This window comes from Falco biarmicus, chromosome 7, assembly GCF_023638135.1.
Source record: "Falco biarmicus isolate bFalBia1 chromosome 7, bFalBia1.pri, whole genome shotgun sequence".
Lineage (NCBI taxonomy): Eukaryota > Metazoa > Chordata > Aves > Falconiformes > Falconidae > Falco > Falco biarmicus.
In genome coordinates this window covers 30,435,647-30,455,956 of record NC_079294.1, presented here as the reverse complement: position 1 = coordinate 30,455,956, position 20,310 = coordinate 30,435,647, and the positions used below count along the sequence as shown (strand labels likewise).

The window sequence follows — 20,310 nt, the reverse complement described above, 5'->3', positions numbered from 1 at the left end:
AGTGTTAAATGCTTTATGAAGCAAAAAGTAATTCTGTATTTTAAGTTGATTTGGTTTTTTTTCTTGTACAATCTTACTGCTTTTTCCATGATACAGTAGAACTTCAGTCACAAGTTTGTCCTTTGTAGATGCTTATAAAAATGTAACACGTAACTAATAACAACCTGTCATGAGGTTCTTAAGGATTTTTAAAGGTTACATACTTTTTCATAGGTACTATTTTTTGTAATTTCATATGAAAAAATGCTAATTCCTAGTATTTCTTAAAGATTTAAATTATTGTGACTTGAAGTTCTATTACATAGTATATGTTTTATCTGTACTGGGAAATTAGTGCTTCTAGCTGCAAGCTCTTGCTCTCATTTAACAATTTTGCAGGGAACATTTCAGTTTAATTTTTTTGGCAAGTCTGTCTGTCTGGTTTTTTTTTAAAATCTTGTTACAAGGACACATCTGTGACTTTGCAATACAGTCCTTGAGAGAAAGCTCCATTCATGGGAAACATGCGCTTAGAGCAGAGGACTTAAAGCTGGGATTCCAGTGGTCTGGTTTTGGCTCTCTGTATGTGGCATGTGGTATTACTGAATGGTATGTGTTTTGGCTTTCCAGAGGTGCTGAAGGTATACAGCTTCCATGGAGTTCAGAGGTTTTCTTAAAATTTGGCCTATTGACTTTCTGTATGTACTTCCTTAGGATATGAAGTTGGTGTAATATTCATTAACTATTAAGAGGCCTGCCTGCATGAAATATATGAATAAATGTGATCTTTAATGCAGTTGTTTCCATGTTAGATGTATATACAAGATATGTACTAACTGGTCTCTCTATGGTCAAGCTCTGCTGTGACCTGGACCTTTTACAGTCATCATTTCTTGTGTGACTGGTGATTATTTTTTAACTGACTGGTGGCTTGCTTTGACATAACTTTCAACCTGTTCATACAGGTTTTATTTGGAAATGCTAGTCCTTTCTAAATGAGCTTTTATATAAAAGTATTTCAGAAGATGAACCTGGGCTAGTGAAAGATGTCTGTGCTGGAGACTAAAGTTTCTGAAATATGCTGATAATCCTTTATTATATAAAACAGAACAGAGATGACGTCTGTCATGTAATGTCAAGAGTAAAATAAATGAGTAGATCTCCAGGCAATAAGTGGTAAGAGTTCTCTTGATCTTTGCATCTCTTGATGCAAAAGATCTCTTGCATCAAACTCTCTGGTTTCATGTATTCTGCAACTAAATTTAAAGAAAGTATCTGTGTAAAAATGCTGACTTTTTTTGAATTTGTATAAAGTTGCAATTCAGTAAATCAGTATTTTAAATATATTTGTGAATAAAGACAGAGTAAGGAAGGCAATTCCAACATCAGCTTTATAGTGCAGTGGAGTAGTGCTTTTACTTAGGAAAAGCTTGCACAATGTGTAATGCTTCTTTTCGCTTTTGAGCCTGTGCAAGTAAATGTTGTGCAACTTGCGCATAAAGTTGCATCTTTAGATACTACAACTGTATGACATAACATCTATGACTTAACACAAAACATGCTTTTGATCAAATAGTTTTGTTTTGCAACCAAACTTCACATAGTGAAATGACTGTCCTATGTTATGTGTTGAGGTTGCAGAATTTGGTTGTTCATCTCCACAAAAAGCCAACCCAGTCCTTCACCAGTTCAAAGACAAACTATAAATATTAAGTAAAATATTCTCAACTGCATTTAAGTGCAATACAAAAACAGATAGCTGGGATACAGAGATAAGAAAAAAGATAAAGCTATAAGACCATTTAAAATAACCTAGTTCGAGAAGAAAGTTCAGATCTGCTGAATTTGTTAGTATGAATGATGCTTCTGGGGGTCATAAATCTCTTTGTAAAAAGCTGTTCAGGCAGTAGTCGTGGAAGAAGCATAGACAAAGAAACTTGAGTTGCAGAAGCCACACCAAAAGTCAAGAACAGAGCACTGATCCCCCAGTCCTCTTCTGGCCACACAGTGGGCCTTGCTGTTTGTGCTCTTCTCCTCTCTGAAAAGAAGTTTAAAAATTTACATTGCTTTCACTGAGGACTACAAGATTTACTTGTTTTTTATATCCCTATTTTAAGGTGTCAGCTAAAATGGAATGTTTTAGTTGGGGGTTTTTTCCCCCAAGTTTATACTTTGAAGCCTAATGTAATTGAAAATTAAAACCATTGTATTAGCAAGACCAGCTTCAGTTTTGTTTTTTCCCTTTTTTTTGAGTGGTCACTTCTTACACTTTTCCTTGCTTTCTCTTGAACTATCTACTGATCATGAAAATGTTTCTTTTTTCAATAAATTGGCAGGGAATGTTGTTATAGTCATCAGTGGTGGGGTTCTCAGGTGAAAAAATAAATAAATGTATCTCTCATCAAAAGTCCATTATGATATGCAGGGAAAAAAATGATAGCATGGATTTTAACAACTTTATTGAGTAATATATTAAGGTGTTACTACATCCAAGTTGGAATACTGTCAAATTCTATGTTTTTATACAGGAACTTGACGAGAGGAGTTGGTAGATTTAGAGAGTTACTAAGAGCTGTTGAAACAAGAACCACACAAAATCTGCGAATGGTAAGTTATATTAAACCACATTCCTATTCCAGCCAGATTCCTACTTTAGTAGACAGGTAAAGTATAAATACAGTGGATGAGTTAGAGACAAATAATCAGATACACAGTGTATTGATTAGGATCTGTTACCTACCACTTTATAAGGTTACGTTTCCTGGCTTAAGTGAATTGCTTAAAATGGAAAGGAACGTTTGATACCCAGTCTGTCTGCTATTTCTCTTTCCTATTTGTGGATATGGTTAAAAACTGCTTGGTCTCTGACAGACCATACTTTCAACCTTAGTCATAATTGCCCTATTTATGACTTACCATAATTTCATAAGGGTGTTGTTTCATGGTTTTGTAAGGTAATAGGAGTGAGGACAGAATGCAGCATCTTTATATGTGTTCTATTAACTTGGAAGTTATCAAGTTATCATTTCTTTATTTTTTGTGTGGTAAAACCTCTCTAAGGAAAACAGTGGAAGCAAAACCATGAAGATTTGTTATTTATATTATCAGACAATAAACCTTTACCAAAAGGGTGATGTATCTTTTTGCATCTTTTATATAATGAAAGGCCAGTGCTTATATCTTTCGCTCTAACGTAATGATTTTCAAAATATCCTGGATTAGTTTCCTAATACTGGGCCTGTAAAACTTCCAAAGTGATAATAAGGAAGGTAATTTGTTTCTTAATTCATTTAGTAACCGATTCCTAGAAGGGTATTAAACTTACTAAATAATGGATGTTCAATGGAGTGGGATAATATTGCAGACTTTAATAGAATGAAGGATGAAGGGCTTCTTATGGTATAGGAGTTAAGGCAGAAGATGCAGATCATATGGTGCTTTCCATGGTTTAAACATTACGCATCTGTTGCTGGGAAATACTGCCAGTTCTGATGCTAATGTAGATCTTGTCTTCCTTCTGCTGCCTTGATACTAATCTCTTGAGTTTTCATCATCGTGATATATAGTCATGCAGCTTGTATGCACATGTATTAAACATTAAAGAGGAGATTAACTTGATAGTTACAGATTATGGGATGACTTAAAAGCTTTAATTTAATATTATCTATTTAAATAATATCTATGTAAGTGTTAATACACTTAAATATATGGTGCCAAGAATAGTTGGTTAAAATAAACTTCTTCATGCTGATCTATAACCTCATTGCACTCTTGCTGAGCCTTACCAACAGTAGCAAACAACAGCATCTTCAGGTACAAGTTTTCAGAAGCCCCAGTCAGTTGGGGTTCGGGCTATAACTGTCTGTGGTCAGTTGACCTTGGCTGGCTGCTAGATGCCCACCCAGCTACTTTCTCACTCCCTTTCCTTACAGGCTGGGGAGAAAATAAGATGGAAGAGTTTGTGGGTTGAGGTAAAGAGAGGGAATTAGCTTGCCAGTTGCTGTCACAGGCAAACCAGATTTGACTTGGGGGAAATTAACTTAATTTTCTGTCAATTCAAAGAGAGTGGGATGGTGAGAAACAAAGACAAAAACTAAAGGACCCTCCCCCCACCCCCTTCCCCCAGGTTCAACTTCAGTCCTTCATTCCTGACTCTTCCACCTCCTCTCCCTACCCTCATACTCCCTGAGTGGTGCGTGGAGGGTTGTGGTGAGTCCATAACAGTTCCTCTCTGCTGTTCCTTACTGCTCACGTTTTTCCCCTCCTTCAGCGTGGGGTCCATCCCATTGGCTGCATTTCCTTTAGGGAATATGAACCTGCTCCTCCACAGTCCTCCCAGTAGGCTGCAGTGTGGACATCTGCCTCTGTGGTCCTCTCCATGGACCACAAGGAAATATCTGCTCTACCGTGGTCTCTCCAACAGAAACATCTGCTCCTGGCCTGGAGAGGCAGTAGAGGTTATTTAGCAAAACATATCTGAAAATATACTGTGTTCCACTCAGGTGCAACAGTTGGTATTGTTGATATATCAGATGTATCTGGATTTAACTGATAAAATTGCCGATTTTTTTGTTATTTCCATTTTTTTCTTTGTGTTTAGAGAATTAAACTGGGCACTTGTACCTTTCAAACAGCAGTATGCCTGGTTTGGGGGATGTTTTAAAATAACATAAAATATATTCTACATGACTAGTCTTCACTAGAAAAAATCTAAGCATTTTTGAAGAGTTTGTATTCAGTGTTTCTAAGGAAAATATTTATCTTTCACTTTTACAGACGATAGCAAGACAACTAGCTGAAATTTTGTTACGAGGCATGTGTGAACAGAGTTATTGGAATCCACTGGAAGATCCTCCTCACCAATCACCCCTAGATGATCCACTTCGAAAAGGTTCAAATACTAAGAATTACGCGCTCAGTAGAAGACCCCGGGTATACACTGGAGAAAAGTATGGCTGAGTTTATACTTCTCTTTTTTCTATAACTGCAATTGTTACCCAGTGCACTGGGTAGTTTAGTTTATATTTTTGAAAATTTAGAAGGAATTGGGCAATATGAATAAGAGTGTTTCCCATGCTGTGTGTATATATATTCCCTGAAGAGAAGCAGGGAAGCAACGTGCTTCTCCAAACAGAAGTTTGCACTGTATGCGTGAGACCTTTTGTTCTCAATTCTCAAAATTATTTTTTTTGTTTTTGTTTTATACTGGCGTATATGGTAGAGTTGATACCTCTTATTATACTTGGGGTACAAAAGAAAACATGAACTGAGTGGCCAGTCTTGAGACTGCACATTTTAAAAGTTGTGTGCTGTTTCTAGACCTCTCTTCTTCTTTATCATAGAAGGAGAGGAAGTAGCAATATGGAAATTCAAATTCATCCCTGAAATATTATAAAAACCCAAAACATATCTAGCAATTTATCTAGCAGCTTCAAAGGTAGGGTTTTTTCCCAAGGCTGCCTTTTAATCTTCTTAGGTTAGTTTTGGCATTTCTCTATGATGTCACCTTTTTGTTGAACTTTATTCTTTCGCCAATTCAGGTAAGTGCTATGCTATGATCATTTTTGTATAGCGTATTCCATGGTTAATTCCAGAGTAGCTTTGGTGTGTATCTCTTCCTTCTTCAAAATGTGTGGATTTTTTTGAAAACTGATCGCCATTAGTATTATTATTAAATGTAAATAGCAATTTCCTTGAATTTGAACTTTTTATTAGAAGTTAATAGTTTGCTGATTGTTTGGTTAAATGAAAAATGGTTTCTAAGGTAAAGCTGTTTTCTTAGACACAGTCTGACAGTGCCAAAAATACATACAAACAAAAGTTTACACTTTATTACAGTCCTTGGGCTTCAGGCTTACTGCCTGAAAGTAATGTGCTAGTACCAAAGCATACTGTTGAAATCTTAACAATTTGGCAGTCTTTTTTAATGTATTTTTTTATTTCATTGATACTAAGTTTGGTCTGATGAAACTTTGTTGCGTGCTTGGTTTATACAATCTGCAACGTTTGCACCGCTCTACTTGTATTCTACACCCAAGTCCTTCTGGGATCTTGTATTTAATATGGTCAACAGCTTTTGCATGCTTGTTTTGATACATGCTGGAAAGCACTGTGAGCCAGAGAACTGAGAAATAGATGGTAGCAGTGGAGATAATGATCTAGCCAAGATTGTGATTTGCTGTAGTAGGACAGTGCTAAGTAATGCAGATGGAGAAGATTGAAATTACATTTAAATTTAAGAAAAAAAATTACAGAAGAGATTGTGGAGTCTGAAGAATATCCCTGGAAATATTCAAACTCCAACTGGACATGGTCGTGAGCAACCTGCCAGTCACCCTGCTTTGAGTGGAGGGGCTGTACTAGACAATCCCCAGACAACCCCTCCAACCTCAACTATTCTGTGATTCTGTGAAATCGGTGTGATCTGGGAATCTCTTTTGAGGAGACTGTTGTCTGTTCTATATGAAATTTTTAAATCCTTTTCTCCAAGGAATTATTTTTTTATTGTTGTCCAGCTGGATTAAAACCCAGGTGTTGTGAGGTTTTTTATTTTCAGTCTTGTCCAACTATGTCTAGGATGTATAATCATTAAAAAGCGGTCTTTTGAGCTTTAGGAAAAGGTGCATACATAGAGTTGAACATTCAATTTGCCAAAACAACCATTGTGTTTCTCTGCATGTATGTAATTAGCAAACTGTACATGCAGGCCACCTTTTTGGTAAAAAGGAAGTACCTAGTTTGTGGATACATCTTGATCACTGTATTTAAAAAGTATGCATTTATTGCCCAAACATGAGGAAATCTCTTTTATGCAGTCACACATTTTCTCATTCAAATTACTTGATTTCACACAGCAAATCCTAAAGAACAGTCTGTTCCTCTCTTACAGTGTATGTGCCTTATTAATTAATATGAAAGTGTTTTTCCATAATGTGAACTTCCTGTTATGTGCAAAAGAGCCTGCTTCTGTGCTAGGTTGCTTATAGAAGCAGTCCTTCCTTAAATTCTGAAGAGATGTTTTGTTTTAGTGTTCACAGTATATTTACATTGTAATGTAAAAGGTACTGTCATAGGGCAGGTGTTTGTTTAGCTGCATTTATTGCAGTTTCCATTAACACTTTATACAGCAGCAAGCCCACATAGTTATGGTGTCATTATTACTAGCAAGCAGAATGGCCTTTATCTTCAAGAATTTCTAGCAATTCTCCTTCCTTGATCCTGAATACTTATTAGTAGGTTTCTCAGGCTCAGTCTTTCAAACTTATGTTCTTCATTGTCAACTCATCCTTTTGTATAAACATGCCTCCTGGCAAAAATGGGGCTTTGTTCAGGGTAATTTTCTTGCTCTTGGGACACGGAAGTGAGGAGTTCCACGGTTTCATCAAAGCATGTAATTAAGTCCTTTTCTTTCATCACATCAGAGTGCTTAATACCAGATCAGATAAAACATATATAGCCAAGTATCTCTTCTTCAGCAGTGATTGAATGTAACTACTTAAGACAGTGAATAGCAAGACAGATATGTAGGAAACTTCTTCCTAGGTGTTCACCTGACCACCAACTCAGTTTGAGTCTGATATGTACTGTTTTTTTCTAAATATATTGCCTGATACATTAGGTAACTTCATTGTGGCCTTTTGAAGATGGTGAATGTGATTTGCTTGATACCATTCATGATTTTGTAGATCTCATTGTTACTGCCTCTTCAGTTTTCTTTATCCTCGCTTGAAGAACTGTTATACTTCTTGGTATCCCTTCGGTTGTTAGCCATTTCATGTTTCCAGTTGTGTCTTTTGCTCTGCCCTGTTGCCTTGAAATTACTTTACTCATATACGTGCATCTGCCAGGAGACACAGAAAATGTCTGAGTTCAGTCAACTAAGTTGAGCTTTTTGCTTACACAGGTCAAAGATATTTCCCAGTAATTTCTGCATGAAGAGGATCTTCACTGAGACAAACATCAACTTATGTACCAAAATACCTTCAAAGTTGTAGGAGAAAATAATGTTTGTCTTGTTTTGATAAGTGACCTTTTAGTAGTTCTTTGTGAGGCAGCTTCCATTTTCTCTCTGAGAAAATAATTTCTCTGGCAACTATTTCCAGTCATTACTCTGCTTTCTGGGAACCATTGCCAGTCCGTCAGGTTAAATCTACTTCCAGGTTGCTGAGTTCTGCGTTGAAGGCTGGATAGATAAATAGAGAGCTCTGTGATGCTCCCTCTTCTCCCCTCATTCCCTGTTCTAGGTGGTTCTTATTCATAAGTAACTGTGTTTTGAAATTTCTTTGTTATGTAAAAATAAAAATGTCTCCTAAGATTTAAAGTACTCTTCAAAAGCTTGTGAGCAACTTGCATTGATTAAAAAAATAAAAATCTGACAACAAAACAACCGCCCTGGGTTCTTACCGGCTGTATAGTGCCACAATGCAGTTCACAGTGTTGCTTTCAAACCGCCTGGAGTTCAGATGTGTTTCAGTTTCCATTTCTTTTCAGGCATTTAATTACTGCTTAAATTTCTAGTGTACTTAAAACACCTTTGGGTTGTTTTTTTTTAATCTCAGGCAAGTTTTGTTTCCCATCTGTAATTTATTGTTGTTTAAGCACCCTTGGGACTATAGGAGTTGCTTATTAACAGGAAATTTTCTACATTTAAACAGTTAGTTGTGGAACTATTCATCTGAAATAACAAGAAATAGTACTTGTAGTAATTCAGAAACAGTTTAGAGAAAGAAATCTGAAGAGTTAAGACAGTCACTGGGTTTTTTTGTGCATGTGAGAGAGAATGAATGAATTCCTACCAGTTGTGTATCCAACAGATTATTGTTGTCTGTCCACCAGCATAGAAAAGTATCAGAAACTATCTAGTGGTCAGAGAAAGCAGTAAAGTTTGCAAACTAGTCCTACACAAACCTTCAGTATTGAGTCCTAAGGCAGTGTACTTCATTAAAACCAAATATTTTAACTGTGTGGAAGTTAACAGCGGTTTTGGCAAGCAGGCAGAGATTGCCATGGCTCTATTTAAAAATATTCACAGCCATTGAATGCATCAGGAAGATAGTTCTCAAGGATATCTGATGAAAAACCAATAGAAGTATTTCTCCACATATTGCCTAAAATACAAAAGTTACCTTGTTCTTCTGAGAGAATTTCTTATTGCCGACCTTTGGATCAATGATATAGATTTGGCTCAGATAGATTAGGTGCCAGAGGCTAGGTAAACTATGGGTACAGTTTTTACAGTTGTCAAATTATGTGCCGTTTTGGGATATTTAAATATGTTCAACTGACAGCTGTGGTTGTTTTGTTCTCATATGGTGTTTGGCTAACTTTTCTGGAATGCAAATTTAGAGCATATCAGAGAAATGCATTTTAACCAATCAGCTTTTTATGCAAGTTACTCTCTGTTCTCTTTTCTGGAAATTTTCCATTTTTTAGAGTACTCTTACTATATTTGCATAAGCTATTCCTAAAACTAATGTGTTCTGCTTAAATAATTAAATTTTTGTTTTGTACAGCATCTTTTGTCCTCAAGAAAATACAGAAGAAGCCTTACTATTGCTGCTTATTAGTGAATCTATGGTAGGTAAAATAGAGTGAATGTGTGTGTGTGTGCTGTCTATGTGTGTGTTTTGTTGGGCTATTTTTAAAATGAAATAGAACTTTTTTGTCATGCCTTACTTTATGACTTGTGTTGCATTTTCTGTTAGGAAAGCAGGCAGTTACTTCTGAAACTCAAGCTTCTGTTCCTCTGAGTCAGCAAGATGAAGTTTATGAATAGGAGTTTATCTCCTTTAGAGTGGCTGAACCTAGTCTCCTTCTAACCATAGGCAGGTGAACACAAAGCTAGATCTTTCATTTGCATCACTTGTCAGTATGAATCACTGTTACACCAGCTGTTTGCCCTTCAGACAGTTTCAAACTGTAAGTTATTTTTGTTGTAAAAACCAAATCAAAGACTACTAGATAAGCATAATAAACATAGCTATAAAGTATTTTCCATTGTACATTAAATCTTGGATGTCACTCAAATTTGTAAATAATTTTTGATGATACTGCCATTCAGCCTTTGCTACTGGATTTTTTTTTTTTAGTGTACTCTTTCCCTCAATAGGTGATTCCTTTCAATGGCCTACGTGTACCTTTTATCAGCCTTTCATATTTTCCTCTAGTATGATTTTACTAGTTATCTATCAACTGCCACATATTGACATTCTCATACCAAGCCAGTTAAATGTTCTCAGATAGCAGAAATGAAAAGCTGGAGCTGGAATGTTTGCTGTTTTTCTCACGGGAGGGATGGAACCTCTGAGGCATCATATGGTACACTGCACATCAATGAGACTTAGTGTTTTAAGTTCTATAGGTGATTCCAATACTTTCATGCTCTGAGATAATTTCTGTTTTGATACATTTAAATATGATCAGAACATTTTAGTGAACAATTGTCCTACTTGAACTATTCTGACGTGGCAAACGTTTTATGTTGTAGCATGAGCTACTTTCCTTATTCCTAGCGATATGCTTTGCAACATTCATGACAGAATCTGTCATGTTGGTTTTTCTGCAGTATATGCTTACCACTGAAAGGGGCACCTGTGCCTCTGTAAGGTGCCTGAGCAGCTCATGGTGATATACAGAATTCCAATGTCTGCTGTGGTCATGGTGTAAAGTGGAAGCAGTCCCAGTTCTGCAGGATCTGTCTACCGATTACTGTATTTGCTTGTGTACTTCCTTGCGTATCAGCATTAAGAAATGAAAAAACAAAAGTACTGCCCTTTTAAGTCTTGTTTCAGGTTACTTACAGCTTTTCCTTTGTGAATTAGATCAGCCTAATTATATCAAATGCTTGTCACTGTAGAGCATATACCCTTAATGAGCTTTCAGTATGGGGTGTTTTATTTACAAGTAATTATTGCTGGTTATCTGAAGCAAAAGCATTTGTTTTGGGGGAATATAAAATCTTTCACATGATTGACTTTGGCTAAGTTGTCTGTTCAAATTAGTTTTGTGGAGGGGAGGGGAAGATTTAGCATAAAAATATTAATCACTACAAACATCTTTCTGAGAGTTGAGAGCTGTTGCTTCAGTGCGTGCTAGCTTTCTAGGTGTAGTAGTCATGAATACTATGTGGTTTATGATTTTGAAAGTACTATTTGGGAAAGAAGAACAGTTACAGAAGGGTGAGTAATCATTGGTGTTTTGAGATGGTATTGTGTTATTAAAGTAGTATAAACCCATGCATCGTCTGTGAATTAGTAAAAACATGGATAAGGTGTCAAGACTTCTGTCCTTCAAGAACTTATTCAAGCAAATGTTGGAAAACACAACAAGGATCTGACATATAAGTAGCATTTTGTGTAACTAAAAGTAATCACATCATTGTGTGTATACAAGCCCTAGATCATACTGCTAGTTTCAGGGAATTGGTGATCTCTAACATCATAACTACTTATTTGGGTTAGAATTAGTGCAATATATATCTAGAAAATTGAATCTTGTTAGTGGATTACAAGTGCTGCTTTTTTTGTCACCTTGATTTCCCTTAATTTCTGAATTCAGAAAGGATGCTTTGAGTAAGATTTAAATTGTAATGCTTATGAAAGAACTGCTCTGGGAATTACAGTTCTCTGCTTTTCAAGTGTTTAATTTTCTTATATGTACGTTTCAGACTACAAAATGTCTCTTTTAGCCCCATGACTGCTGTTACAGTGTGTTGTCATGCCTAATGAGGAAAGTCAGCTGCAACTCTGCCATCACTCTTACTGTAAGATGCCCTTGTATTCTAGCTGTTACACTTGTATAGACCAGCCTTTCCTTATGTAGGCAGGAATGAGTAGAAAGGTGTGATCTGAAGGACTGGCATCTTTACATTACAGTGTATGTACATGTTGCTGCTTGTCAGCTGAGCTGTAGTAACAGAATCACAGAATGACTGAGCTTGGAAGGGACTTCTGGAAGTCATTTTGTCCAAACCCCCAGCTCAGGCAGGATGACCTGGAGCAGGCTGATCTGTCTCCAGAAGCCTTTTGAGTATCAACAAGGAGGGAGAGTCCACAACCTCCCTGGGCAACCTGTACTGGTGCTCAGTCACCCCCAAAGTAAAAAAAAGTGTTTCCAAATGTTCAGAGGGAACCTTCTGTGTTTCAGTTCGTGCCCTCTGCCTCTGGTCCTGTCCTGGGCATCACTTAAATGAGCCTGACTCCATCTTCTTTGTACACTCCCTTCAGGTATTTGTACATAGTGATAAGGTTCCTCTGCTGAGCATTCTGTTCTCTGGGCTGAGAAGTCCCAGCTCTCAGCCTTTCCTCATAGAAGAAATACTCCAGTCCCTTATTCATCCTAGTGGTACTTTCAAGGTACAACTTGATAGTTGGACTATCTCCAGTAGCTCCAGATTTCTCTTGTACTGGGGAGCCCAGTACTGCACCTGTGGCCTCACCAGTGCTGAACAGAGGGGATGGACTGCCTCCCTTGACCTGCTGGCAAGACTCCTGCTCATGCAGCTTGGGATACCCCTAGCTTTGCCAGCACATTGCTGGCTCCTGTTCAACTTAGTGTCCAGCCGGACGCCCAGGTCCTTTTCTGCCAAGCTGTTTTCCAGCTGGGTGGTCCCCAGCCTGTGCTGGTGTCTGGGGTTGTTCCTTCCCAGGTGCAGGACTTTGCACTTCCAAGTCTTTGTTGAAGCCTTTGATGAGGTTCCTGTCATCTCATTCCTCCAGCCTGTTGAGGTCCCTCTGGATGTCAGCACAGCCCTTTGGCGTATCAGTTCCTCCTCCTAGTTGTGTATCATCAGCAGGCTTGCTGAGAGTACACCATCATCCAGATCACTGATGAAGATTCTAAATAGGATCAGGCCCAGGATCAGTCTCTGGGGTACACCACTAGGTTACTGGCCTCCAACTAGACTTCATTTCACTGATCACCACCTCCTGGGCTCAGCCTTGTGTGTTACTCTTAGCTGATGGTAAAATGGCAGAGCGTATCCTTTCTTCCACTGTGGGTGAACTAAGTTATACTGCTTGCATTTGCCTCAGGCCTAGTGTCTGTAGGGTAAGTGTGGCCAGCTAACATGTTGCAGTTTAACTAATTGTCACTTTATTGTGTTTGAGACTGTGGCAGTTCTGAAACACTGAGCACTTAAGTTTGTACATACATTCTGTTTTATAATTCTGAAGAAAATTATGTTCAAAGATAGGATACCTATACTTGCAAGGCATCCCCTCCTATAATACTGCTTTGACATTGTCAGCCATTTTTTCACAAGTTCGTGGCTTGTTCTGTGCTTGCAAGGAATTAAGTCAAATAGTGATTAAATGTGGACTGAAAAAGGAAGAAGTTGTTGAGGCTGACTAAATATTTATGCAGTGTAGAAAGGAAAAGCCAAAGACTTCTTGATCAAAAGAAAACAAAATGTCTGTTTTGGAGTGTGTGTGTGCGGGGGTGTGTGTTTTCAAACCAAGCTGTGGATTATTCAGCTGATAATTCCTGAAATGTCTGTGCAGTTTGTGTTCCATACATCTCTGAAAATTTCTTACAGTATTTAATTATTCTGATTGTAAAGATGTATTGAGTATGTTTAGAGCTATAAATGTTATCATGTTAAAGCTGAGAAACAATTCATTATCCCTTAATGCGTGGCATGCCTTGCCTCTGAAAGAGAAGGGAATAAGCTGCCCATTAAAATTGGGTGTATCTAAGTAAATGTATTAAGGGGGCCATACCTTGTGTAATTAAAAAAAAAAAAAAGGCGGTGGGAGGGGGAGGAGGAGAGAGAAGGATCTTTAACTTCTGACTTCAAGCTACCAGATGTACTAGCATTTGTACCAGTGGGCATATTAAACATCAAAAAATCTAGAAATAGGTCAATTTAATCCAGTTCTAGCTATGCTTTCTTCCTTCTCAAAAGGAAAACTTTAATTAAGGAATTAGGTTTGCAATGTGCCTTTCACAAAACAGGATTGAAAGTACAAAGCCTTATTGCAAACATGGCCTGATTCCAAACCTGTGCTCACAACCAGGGATGGTTTTCACTTCTGACTAGTAACTCCTGAAGGTGACTGTGTGGTTATCCTGGGCAGGTCACCACTCACAAGTGAGAGGACAGTGTCATGATGTTATGAAGAGAGAAGAAATCGATTGCTGCCTTTTACAAAAACTGGAATAGAGGATTTGAAGATCCTTCTAATGTGTTTTACTAGCATACAAAAAATAAAATTAAATTTTAAAAGATTAATATACATGATATTTTTTAAAACCCTTATTTGTTTTTGAGAACTCTTCAATACTTTTAAATGATTACCTAATCTATGTAATTAGAGTCAAATAATTAAAAATAGATCCATATAGAAACATCAGTCTTGCCACTAATGTATAGAAGCGGTGATTCTTGCTATTAGTAGCAGATATTCTCTCTTTGCATCATATATCAGTTGCTGACTGAATAAGTCAGTTTGAATAAAACACATGTTACTTGGCTGAAAATATAGGATGGATTACAATGCCTAACTGTTTCTTTTTTTGTGGTATGTTTCAGGCTAACCGTGATGCTGTACTGAGCAGAATACCAGAACACAAAAATGATCGTATCATCAGTTTGCAAAGTGCATCTGTAGTCTATGATTTACTTACTATAGCCTTGGGAAGAAGAGGCCAATATGAAATGCTCTCAGAGGTTTGTTGATAATAGTGCATATTCAACTTATTTCTGTTAATCATGTTAATTGTGGTAGTACTAAGGGCTAAACAAACATAGGACACTGGCATTCTGACTGCTGTGTAAATGCAGTAAGTAGTTTCCAGCTCAAAAAGCTTACTGTCTAAATTATGCAAGTGACTTGAGGTGGCCAAGCACAGAAATTGTGTGAAAGGTGTGGCAAATGTTTGATGGCACAGAGATTCACATGGTTTTTAGGTGAGGAGGCATGGATCTGCTTAAAAGGATACACATTAAATGGAGACAGCAGGAAGGAATGGCAAAAGATAAAAGCTGTTGTGGGTATAAATTATAGATATAAATACCTAGAAAAATTATTTGTGGTGATGTATTTCAAAAGAAAACTTTCTTTTACACCTCATAATATTTGGAGTGCTCCATAGTCCTTGAAGTTTGGAAAATGGCCTTGAAGTTAATAAAATAGAAATCTATTCTTTTTTCAGGTCTGTAGGAAAGTGTGTTCTCTTATCTCAAATGTTTTGTGTTTGATTATGCAATTTGCATGTGTTTTGTTAGATTTTCCAAAGGATAGAGGAAAACCTAGACTTTATCTTAAAGTCTTACAGTTTAGTGAGTGGTTAGAGGGTATCTACCCTCAAATCCTATGGCCCATAGTCTGCAACTTTTATAACTCAAAGTATTACAATAAACACAAATTCAGAAATGTGAAAACATTCTGTTCAGTTATGTAATAGGCATACAATGTTTTGTTGGCTTTGTTCTCTGTGACCTAATGATGATTGCTCTAGTGGAGCTGTTGCAGCTTCAAGTCAGAAAACACCATTATTCCAGCTGTGGAAATTATACTCACCCACCAGTTCCAGTATCTCATTACCATCTTCTGGTTTAGTTGTAGCTGATTACTTACAGAAGTAGTTGTGATAAAAGAACATTAAATTATCAAAAATCTGTCTCATCCTAAACTGTTCTAATGCTGTGTCATGTTCTTAATTGAAGAAGTCTCATTTCTTTATGGAGTTTGTATACAATAGGATTTCAGTTTCTTACAGCTTCTTCAACTAGATCAAGGAACTTTCTACTGTTAGAATTCTTCTCTAAACAAAAGTATTGACTGTCATCAAATTGGTTTTTAAGCTCGGTAGGATATCATATATTGAGCTTATTAACGACCTACTAGGAGAGACCGGAAATTTTCCTAGATACTCATCTTTCAACTCCAAGCATATTCTTTTCAGGAGGACCACAGTGCTAGGCAACAAAATTCAGTAGTGCATTCAACACCACCTGCCCATATAGTGATTTGTGATTATTAACAAGGCATTATTGACAGTTGCATTTCTGCCTGCCAGGAGAGGGACAGTACTGAATGTGTTTTCAATTAGTTAAGTCTGCAGTTTTCCAGGATTCTGTTGCTTGTTTTGTATTTCTCTTTGATTTCTTGATGGAGCCTGTTGTTCTTTGAAATAAATTGTTACTTGGCTCAGAAGAACCCAGTTCATGAGGTTTTCATGGTGCATAGGTCACGTACACATATATGCACATATATCGCTTACCCCCGCGCATGCTAGCCTCCAAAAATCATATAACTTGTCACATTTCATGCTGAATGAAGCCAAATAAATAGAACTTGAAGTCAAGGAAAAAGAGAGGTAAATAGATCATGAGTATGTTGAAACTCAGGCCTTTTAAAATAATCTACAGTTATATCCTGTGTCCCTTACAAACCCTGAAGTATCAACTTCTCCAACTTCTTTATTTTCTGCCAGTTACAATTGGCAATTAATTTTTAATTAAGCAAGGCCTAGAAAATATAATTTTTATTTTTCTAATTGTGAACAAGTACCTCTATATAATTAATGCACATGCATACATGTATGAATATGTAAAAATGGGAGAAGAAAGTATGATTAGGCAGCCTAAAAAATTTATAAATATATTTTGACTTTAAATATTAAGTTTCCTTGCACCACTTTTTTGGGTGAATCGCTGGAATTATATGGCTGCTGTAGGTCAGAGTTCTGGAAGAAGTGCTGAAATTACTTAAATCATATGTAAAACAGTAGTATCAAAATAAGCAGAGTGACTTGTATTTAGAAATATTTTTGAAAAGATAAACCTGAATTCATTCTCTTCCATTTAGAGGCACTCATTTTAGCACCACAGTTGTACAGATCGGTGGAAAGAGAGGGGAGAATTTTGCAACTTTTATTTTCTGCCAAGTTCATGGAGGGAGATGGAGGAGTATGCCCTAGCTAAGGCATCTCTGTGATGGATCCAAAGTAATAGAAGGTGTCATGCGTAACTTACTTATTTCGTTCTTGCTGTGATCTTTTTGCTTCCACTGATCAAAAGAAAGTCCAATGGGAAAATAAATCCTGTGTTGTTTTCTTAACAGACATTTAATTAACTAACTACACATATGATCTAATGATGAACTTTTAAAAACAGTACTAGAAAGAATTTGTTTTTAGAAACTTCAGTCCTTTATAGTAATTTAATAAAAATTCTATTTAATAATAATCTTGATACTGGACATTGTATAGTAGGAGAAATTCTAGCATACATTACATATGTGTAGCAAATAATGCACTTCTTGTATTTGTTTGGTTTCATCCTCAGTACTGTTCTTTCCTTCAGGTTCTGTTAAAGTGTGGGAACATGGCTGTGTTTTCTGCATTGTTAAAGCTGAGTTTGAATGTGGGAAATAATTAATGATATTGTGGTTTAGCATATATATTGGTAGCTATCAGAGCAGAAAAGCCACTTCATGTAATTGGACTCTGCAGACTAGAAAGTTAGTTGCTAAATAAGTTTAATGCAGAAAAATGTTCCACCTTTTGACTCTCTGGAGCTGGCCTGATTAGTAAAAATGAGCACAGCAAAATGAAATCATTCTTATTGACAACAGCAGATATTAAAACTTCAAAATTATTAATATAAGTCTATTAATAATTTAATATATTTAATCTCTGTATAGTAATAATTAATTTCCTTTTGGCATTCAGTTAGTAAGTTGAAAATCTTAGGAGAATATTGTGTGTGACATCAACATTCTTAAAAATAGAAATAACACCATCAGGTGAAGCTTTACACCACCCCACCCACCACCACCACCTTTTAAGTGGTACTTGTAAGTACTTGTGGTGCCATTGCTTGTTAAGTATTCACAATGTAGGAAGAATGTGTGTACAATTTTCCTTTTCACTTAAGACTTATTGCCAGCTTTTTGCAGCTAGTACCTTCAGTAAGCTGGTATTTATCATTCCTTCTTTCAGACTAAATAGGACAGTACCAGCAGGAGTATTTAAACAAACATAATAAACGGGAAATCCATTTTCTGTTCAATTCTTTTTTTTCCCATATAGAATCTGTCAGCTGTTTTCACTTAACTTATTTGAATGATTTAAATTTTGAATTACATGTATTTTAGATATGAGTCTATAAGAAAATTTTTATACTAATATGCCTTCTTAATAATTGAAGAATGTGCCCTTAAATAAAAATTTTCCCCCCAAAACTAGTGTTTAGAAAGAGCCATGAAGTTTGCATTTGAAGAGTTCCATCTCTGGTATCAATTTGCATTGTCCTTGATGGCAGCAGGAAAAGTAAGTCGTAATATTTTTATGTAATTCTTCTATTGATGGCTTTTGATAACATTTTGCATGTCCACAGTTTTCACCTGTGGTGTTTTTGCAAAGAATTGCAATCCTTAAATCAGCTAAGTACACTGTACTCCTGAATTTATGCCGAGTGCTCTACAAAGAATGTTGTTGCTTCAATAGCTTCTAACTTAGGAAGGTTGAAAGATGCTTATAGGCAGGATAGTTTCTATCATCTTAAGCTAAGTTAATTGAATGTATGTAGTGAATTATACTGGATCATATTATCCAGTAACAACTTGTTTCAGTGCTGTTTCCATGAAAGAATTTTACATTTAGGTACAAATTAATGGTGATTCATGATGCTCTTCTTTTTTTTGTTCTTTGGGAATTTCTGGTTATGGCTTTTTTTAATACTAGAGTCTTTGATACTGTATTCTGTTCTATTAAAGTGAGATGGGTTTTTTTTTGTTTTATATAACATAGGAACTTATGTTATCAGATGCAGTCTTCTATTTTCAATTCTTTTTGCATTTCCCTGTCATGTTACAGAAAATAAATCACATTCGTTATATAATGTAAACAATACTAATTTTCTAAAATATAATTTTCAGTGGGGGTAATTTGCTTATCTCCACTTTTGGAGAAAGAAATTAATTCTTTTTTCTTTAGAAAATACCTTTAGAAGCACATTGGTTCTGAAGAGGGTTGATTCTTCTCACTGTTCTCTGTTTACTTTGAGTTATCTTCTAAACTGTGATTGCATGGAGGCAAATTGGTTAAAAAAAGAGAATCAGTGCCTGTCTGTTATACATCCTTATATCAGAACTATTTCTAAGTGCTCTTGTAACTCCCAAGGAACACTAAAACACTGCTTATTCTGAAGACTCTGTCCTGTTCCTGCTCTTTCATTTGCCTGGCTCAAATGTTGTGAGCTTACAGGCCTAGTAGAGTTTTAAATGCATCTCAGAACAGTTTTCTGAATTATATACCATTGGAATTACATTCTGGGCAAATGTTTCACTGGGGACACTTAATGATAGTTCATAGGGGTTGGATAATGACAGCAGTGCATGAAGACTTGTGGTTCGCTTGCATGAGGAGTTGTGACAAATTGTCAACAAAATGTTTAGTAGTGTCTCCTTCATATGGTGAAAGTAAAGTAAATGATGGAAATAGGAATCTTCTATCCAAGAAACATACTTATGCTTTTAGTAATTTCAGTGGAAAATATTTTTAACAGTCTGCTCGAGCTGTTAAAGTCTTGAAGGAATGTATACGTTTGAAACCAGATGACGCAACCATTCCACTCCTTGCTGCGAAGCTCTGTATGGGATCTCTCCACTGGGTAAGCTTTGCCACTCTTTTATCTTTTCAGCAAGAGCTGTGCTGAAATGCAACAAGAACTTGGTTTCGGGATGTAGCAAATGCTTTTGCACAGTGACTACATTCACTTGGTCATCTCTAGAAAAGCAGCACAGATATGTTGTACATCTCTGTTTGCATGGCTAATTTAAAATATTGGACAGCAATGGTTATGTTTATCAAGGTAGCATATCTTGATGCTGGTCTAAAACATAGCTAAAAATATATTACAAATTGAAACATTGTTGGCACACAAAGATTAAAAACGCAACTTAGACTTCTGTTTCCTCTGTGCAAGAGGAAAGTAATTTTTTCTGATGATAATGAGACAAATCTCTTCTTCGGGAGACTCTTCTGGTGATATGTTTGCAGGAAGCTGGGGTTTATGAATTCCTGGTAGGGACAGGGTGTTTTTAAAAAGTATTACTTAAGTTGTGTTTTAGATAACCTTGAAATTGATGTATCTGTACAAAAAACAATAAGGTGATCAAAGATCATCATACAGTTTTCAAGATATATATGTGTAATTTTTAGAAGAAAGTTTATTTTTAAAAGGAGGAAGAGAGGAGGGAAACAATCAGAAATTGATAAAATGGTACAGTAGCAGAAACATGACTTGTTCAGGCTGACAAAAATGCAGTCTTAATAATTAACATAGATCCTAGTTCTGTAAATTGTTCCCTATGGATTGACTCC

At 36.4% G+C, this 20,310-nt stretch overlaps 1 protein-coding gene across 2 annotated transcripts in view; it reads left to right on the top strand.

Moving 5' to 3' along the window:
- TTC7B (tetratricopeptide repeat domain 7B) overlaps positions 1-20,310 on the top strand; it is a 144,519-nt gene that overhangs the window by 49,693 nt on the left and 74,516 nt on the right. For both annotated transcript variants that reach the window (XM_056346639.1, XM_056346642.1), the window contains exons 6-11: positions 2,508-2,586; positions 4,756-4,928; positions 9,492-9,555; positions 14,510-14,647; positions 18,172-18,255; positions 19,493-19,597. In XM_056346639.1, coding sequence (XP_056202614.1) covers positions 2,508-2,586; positions 4,756-4,928; positions 9,492-9,555; positions 14,510-14,647; positions 18,172-18,255; positions 19,493-19,597 — 643 coding nt within the window. The remainder of the gene's footprint in view (positions 1-2,507; positions 2,587-4,755; positions 4,929-9,491; positions 9,556-14,509; positions 14,648-18,171; positions 18,256-19,492; positions 19,598-20,310) is intronic.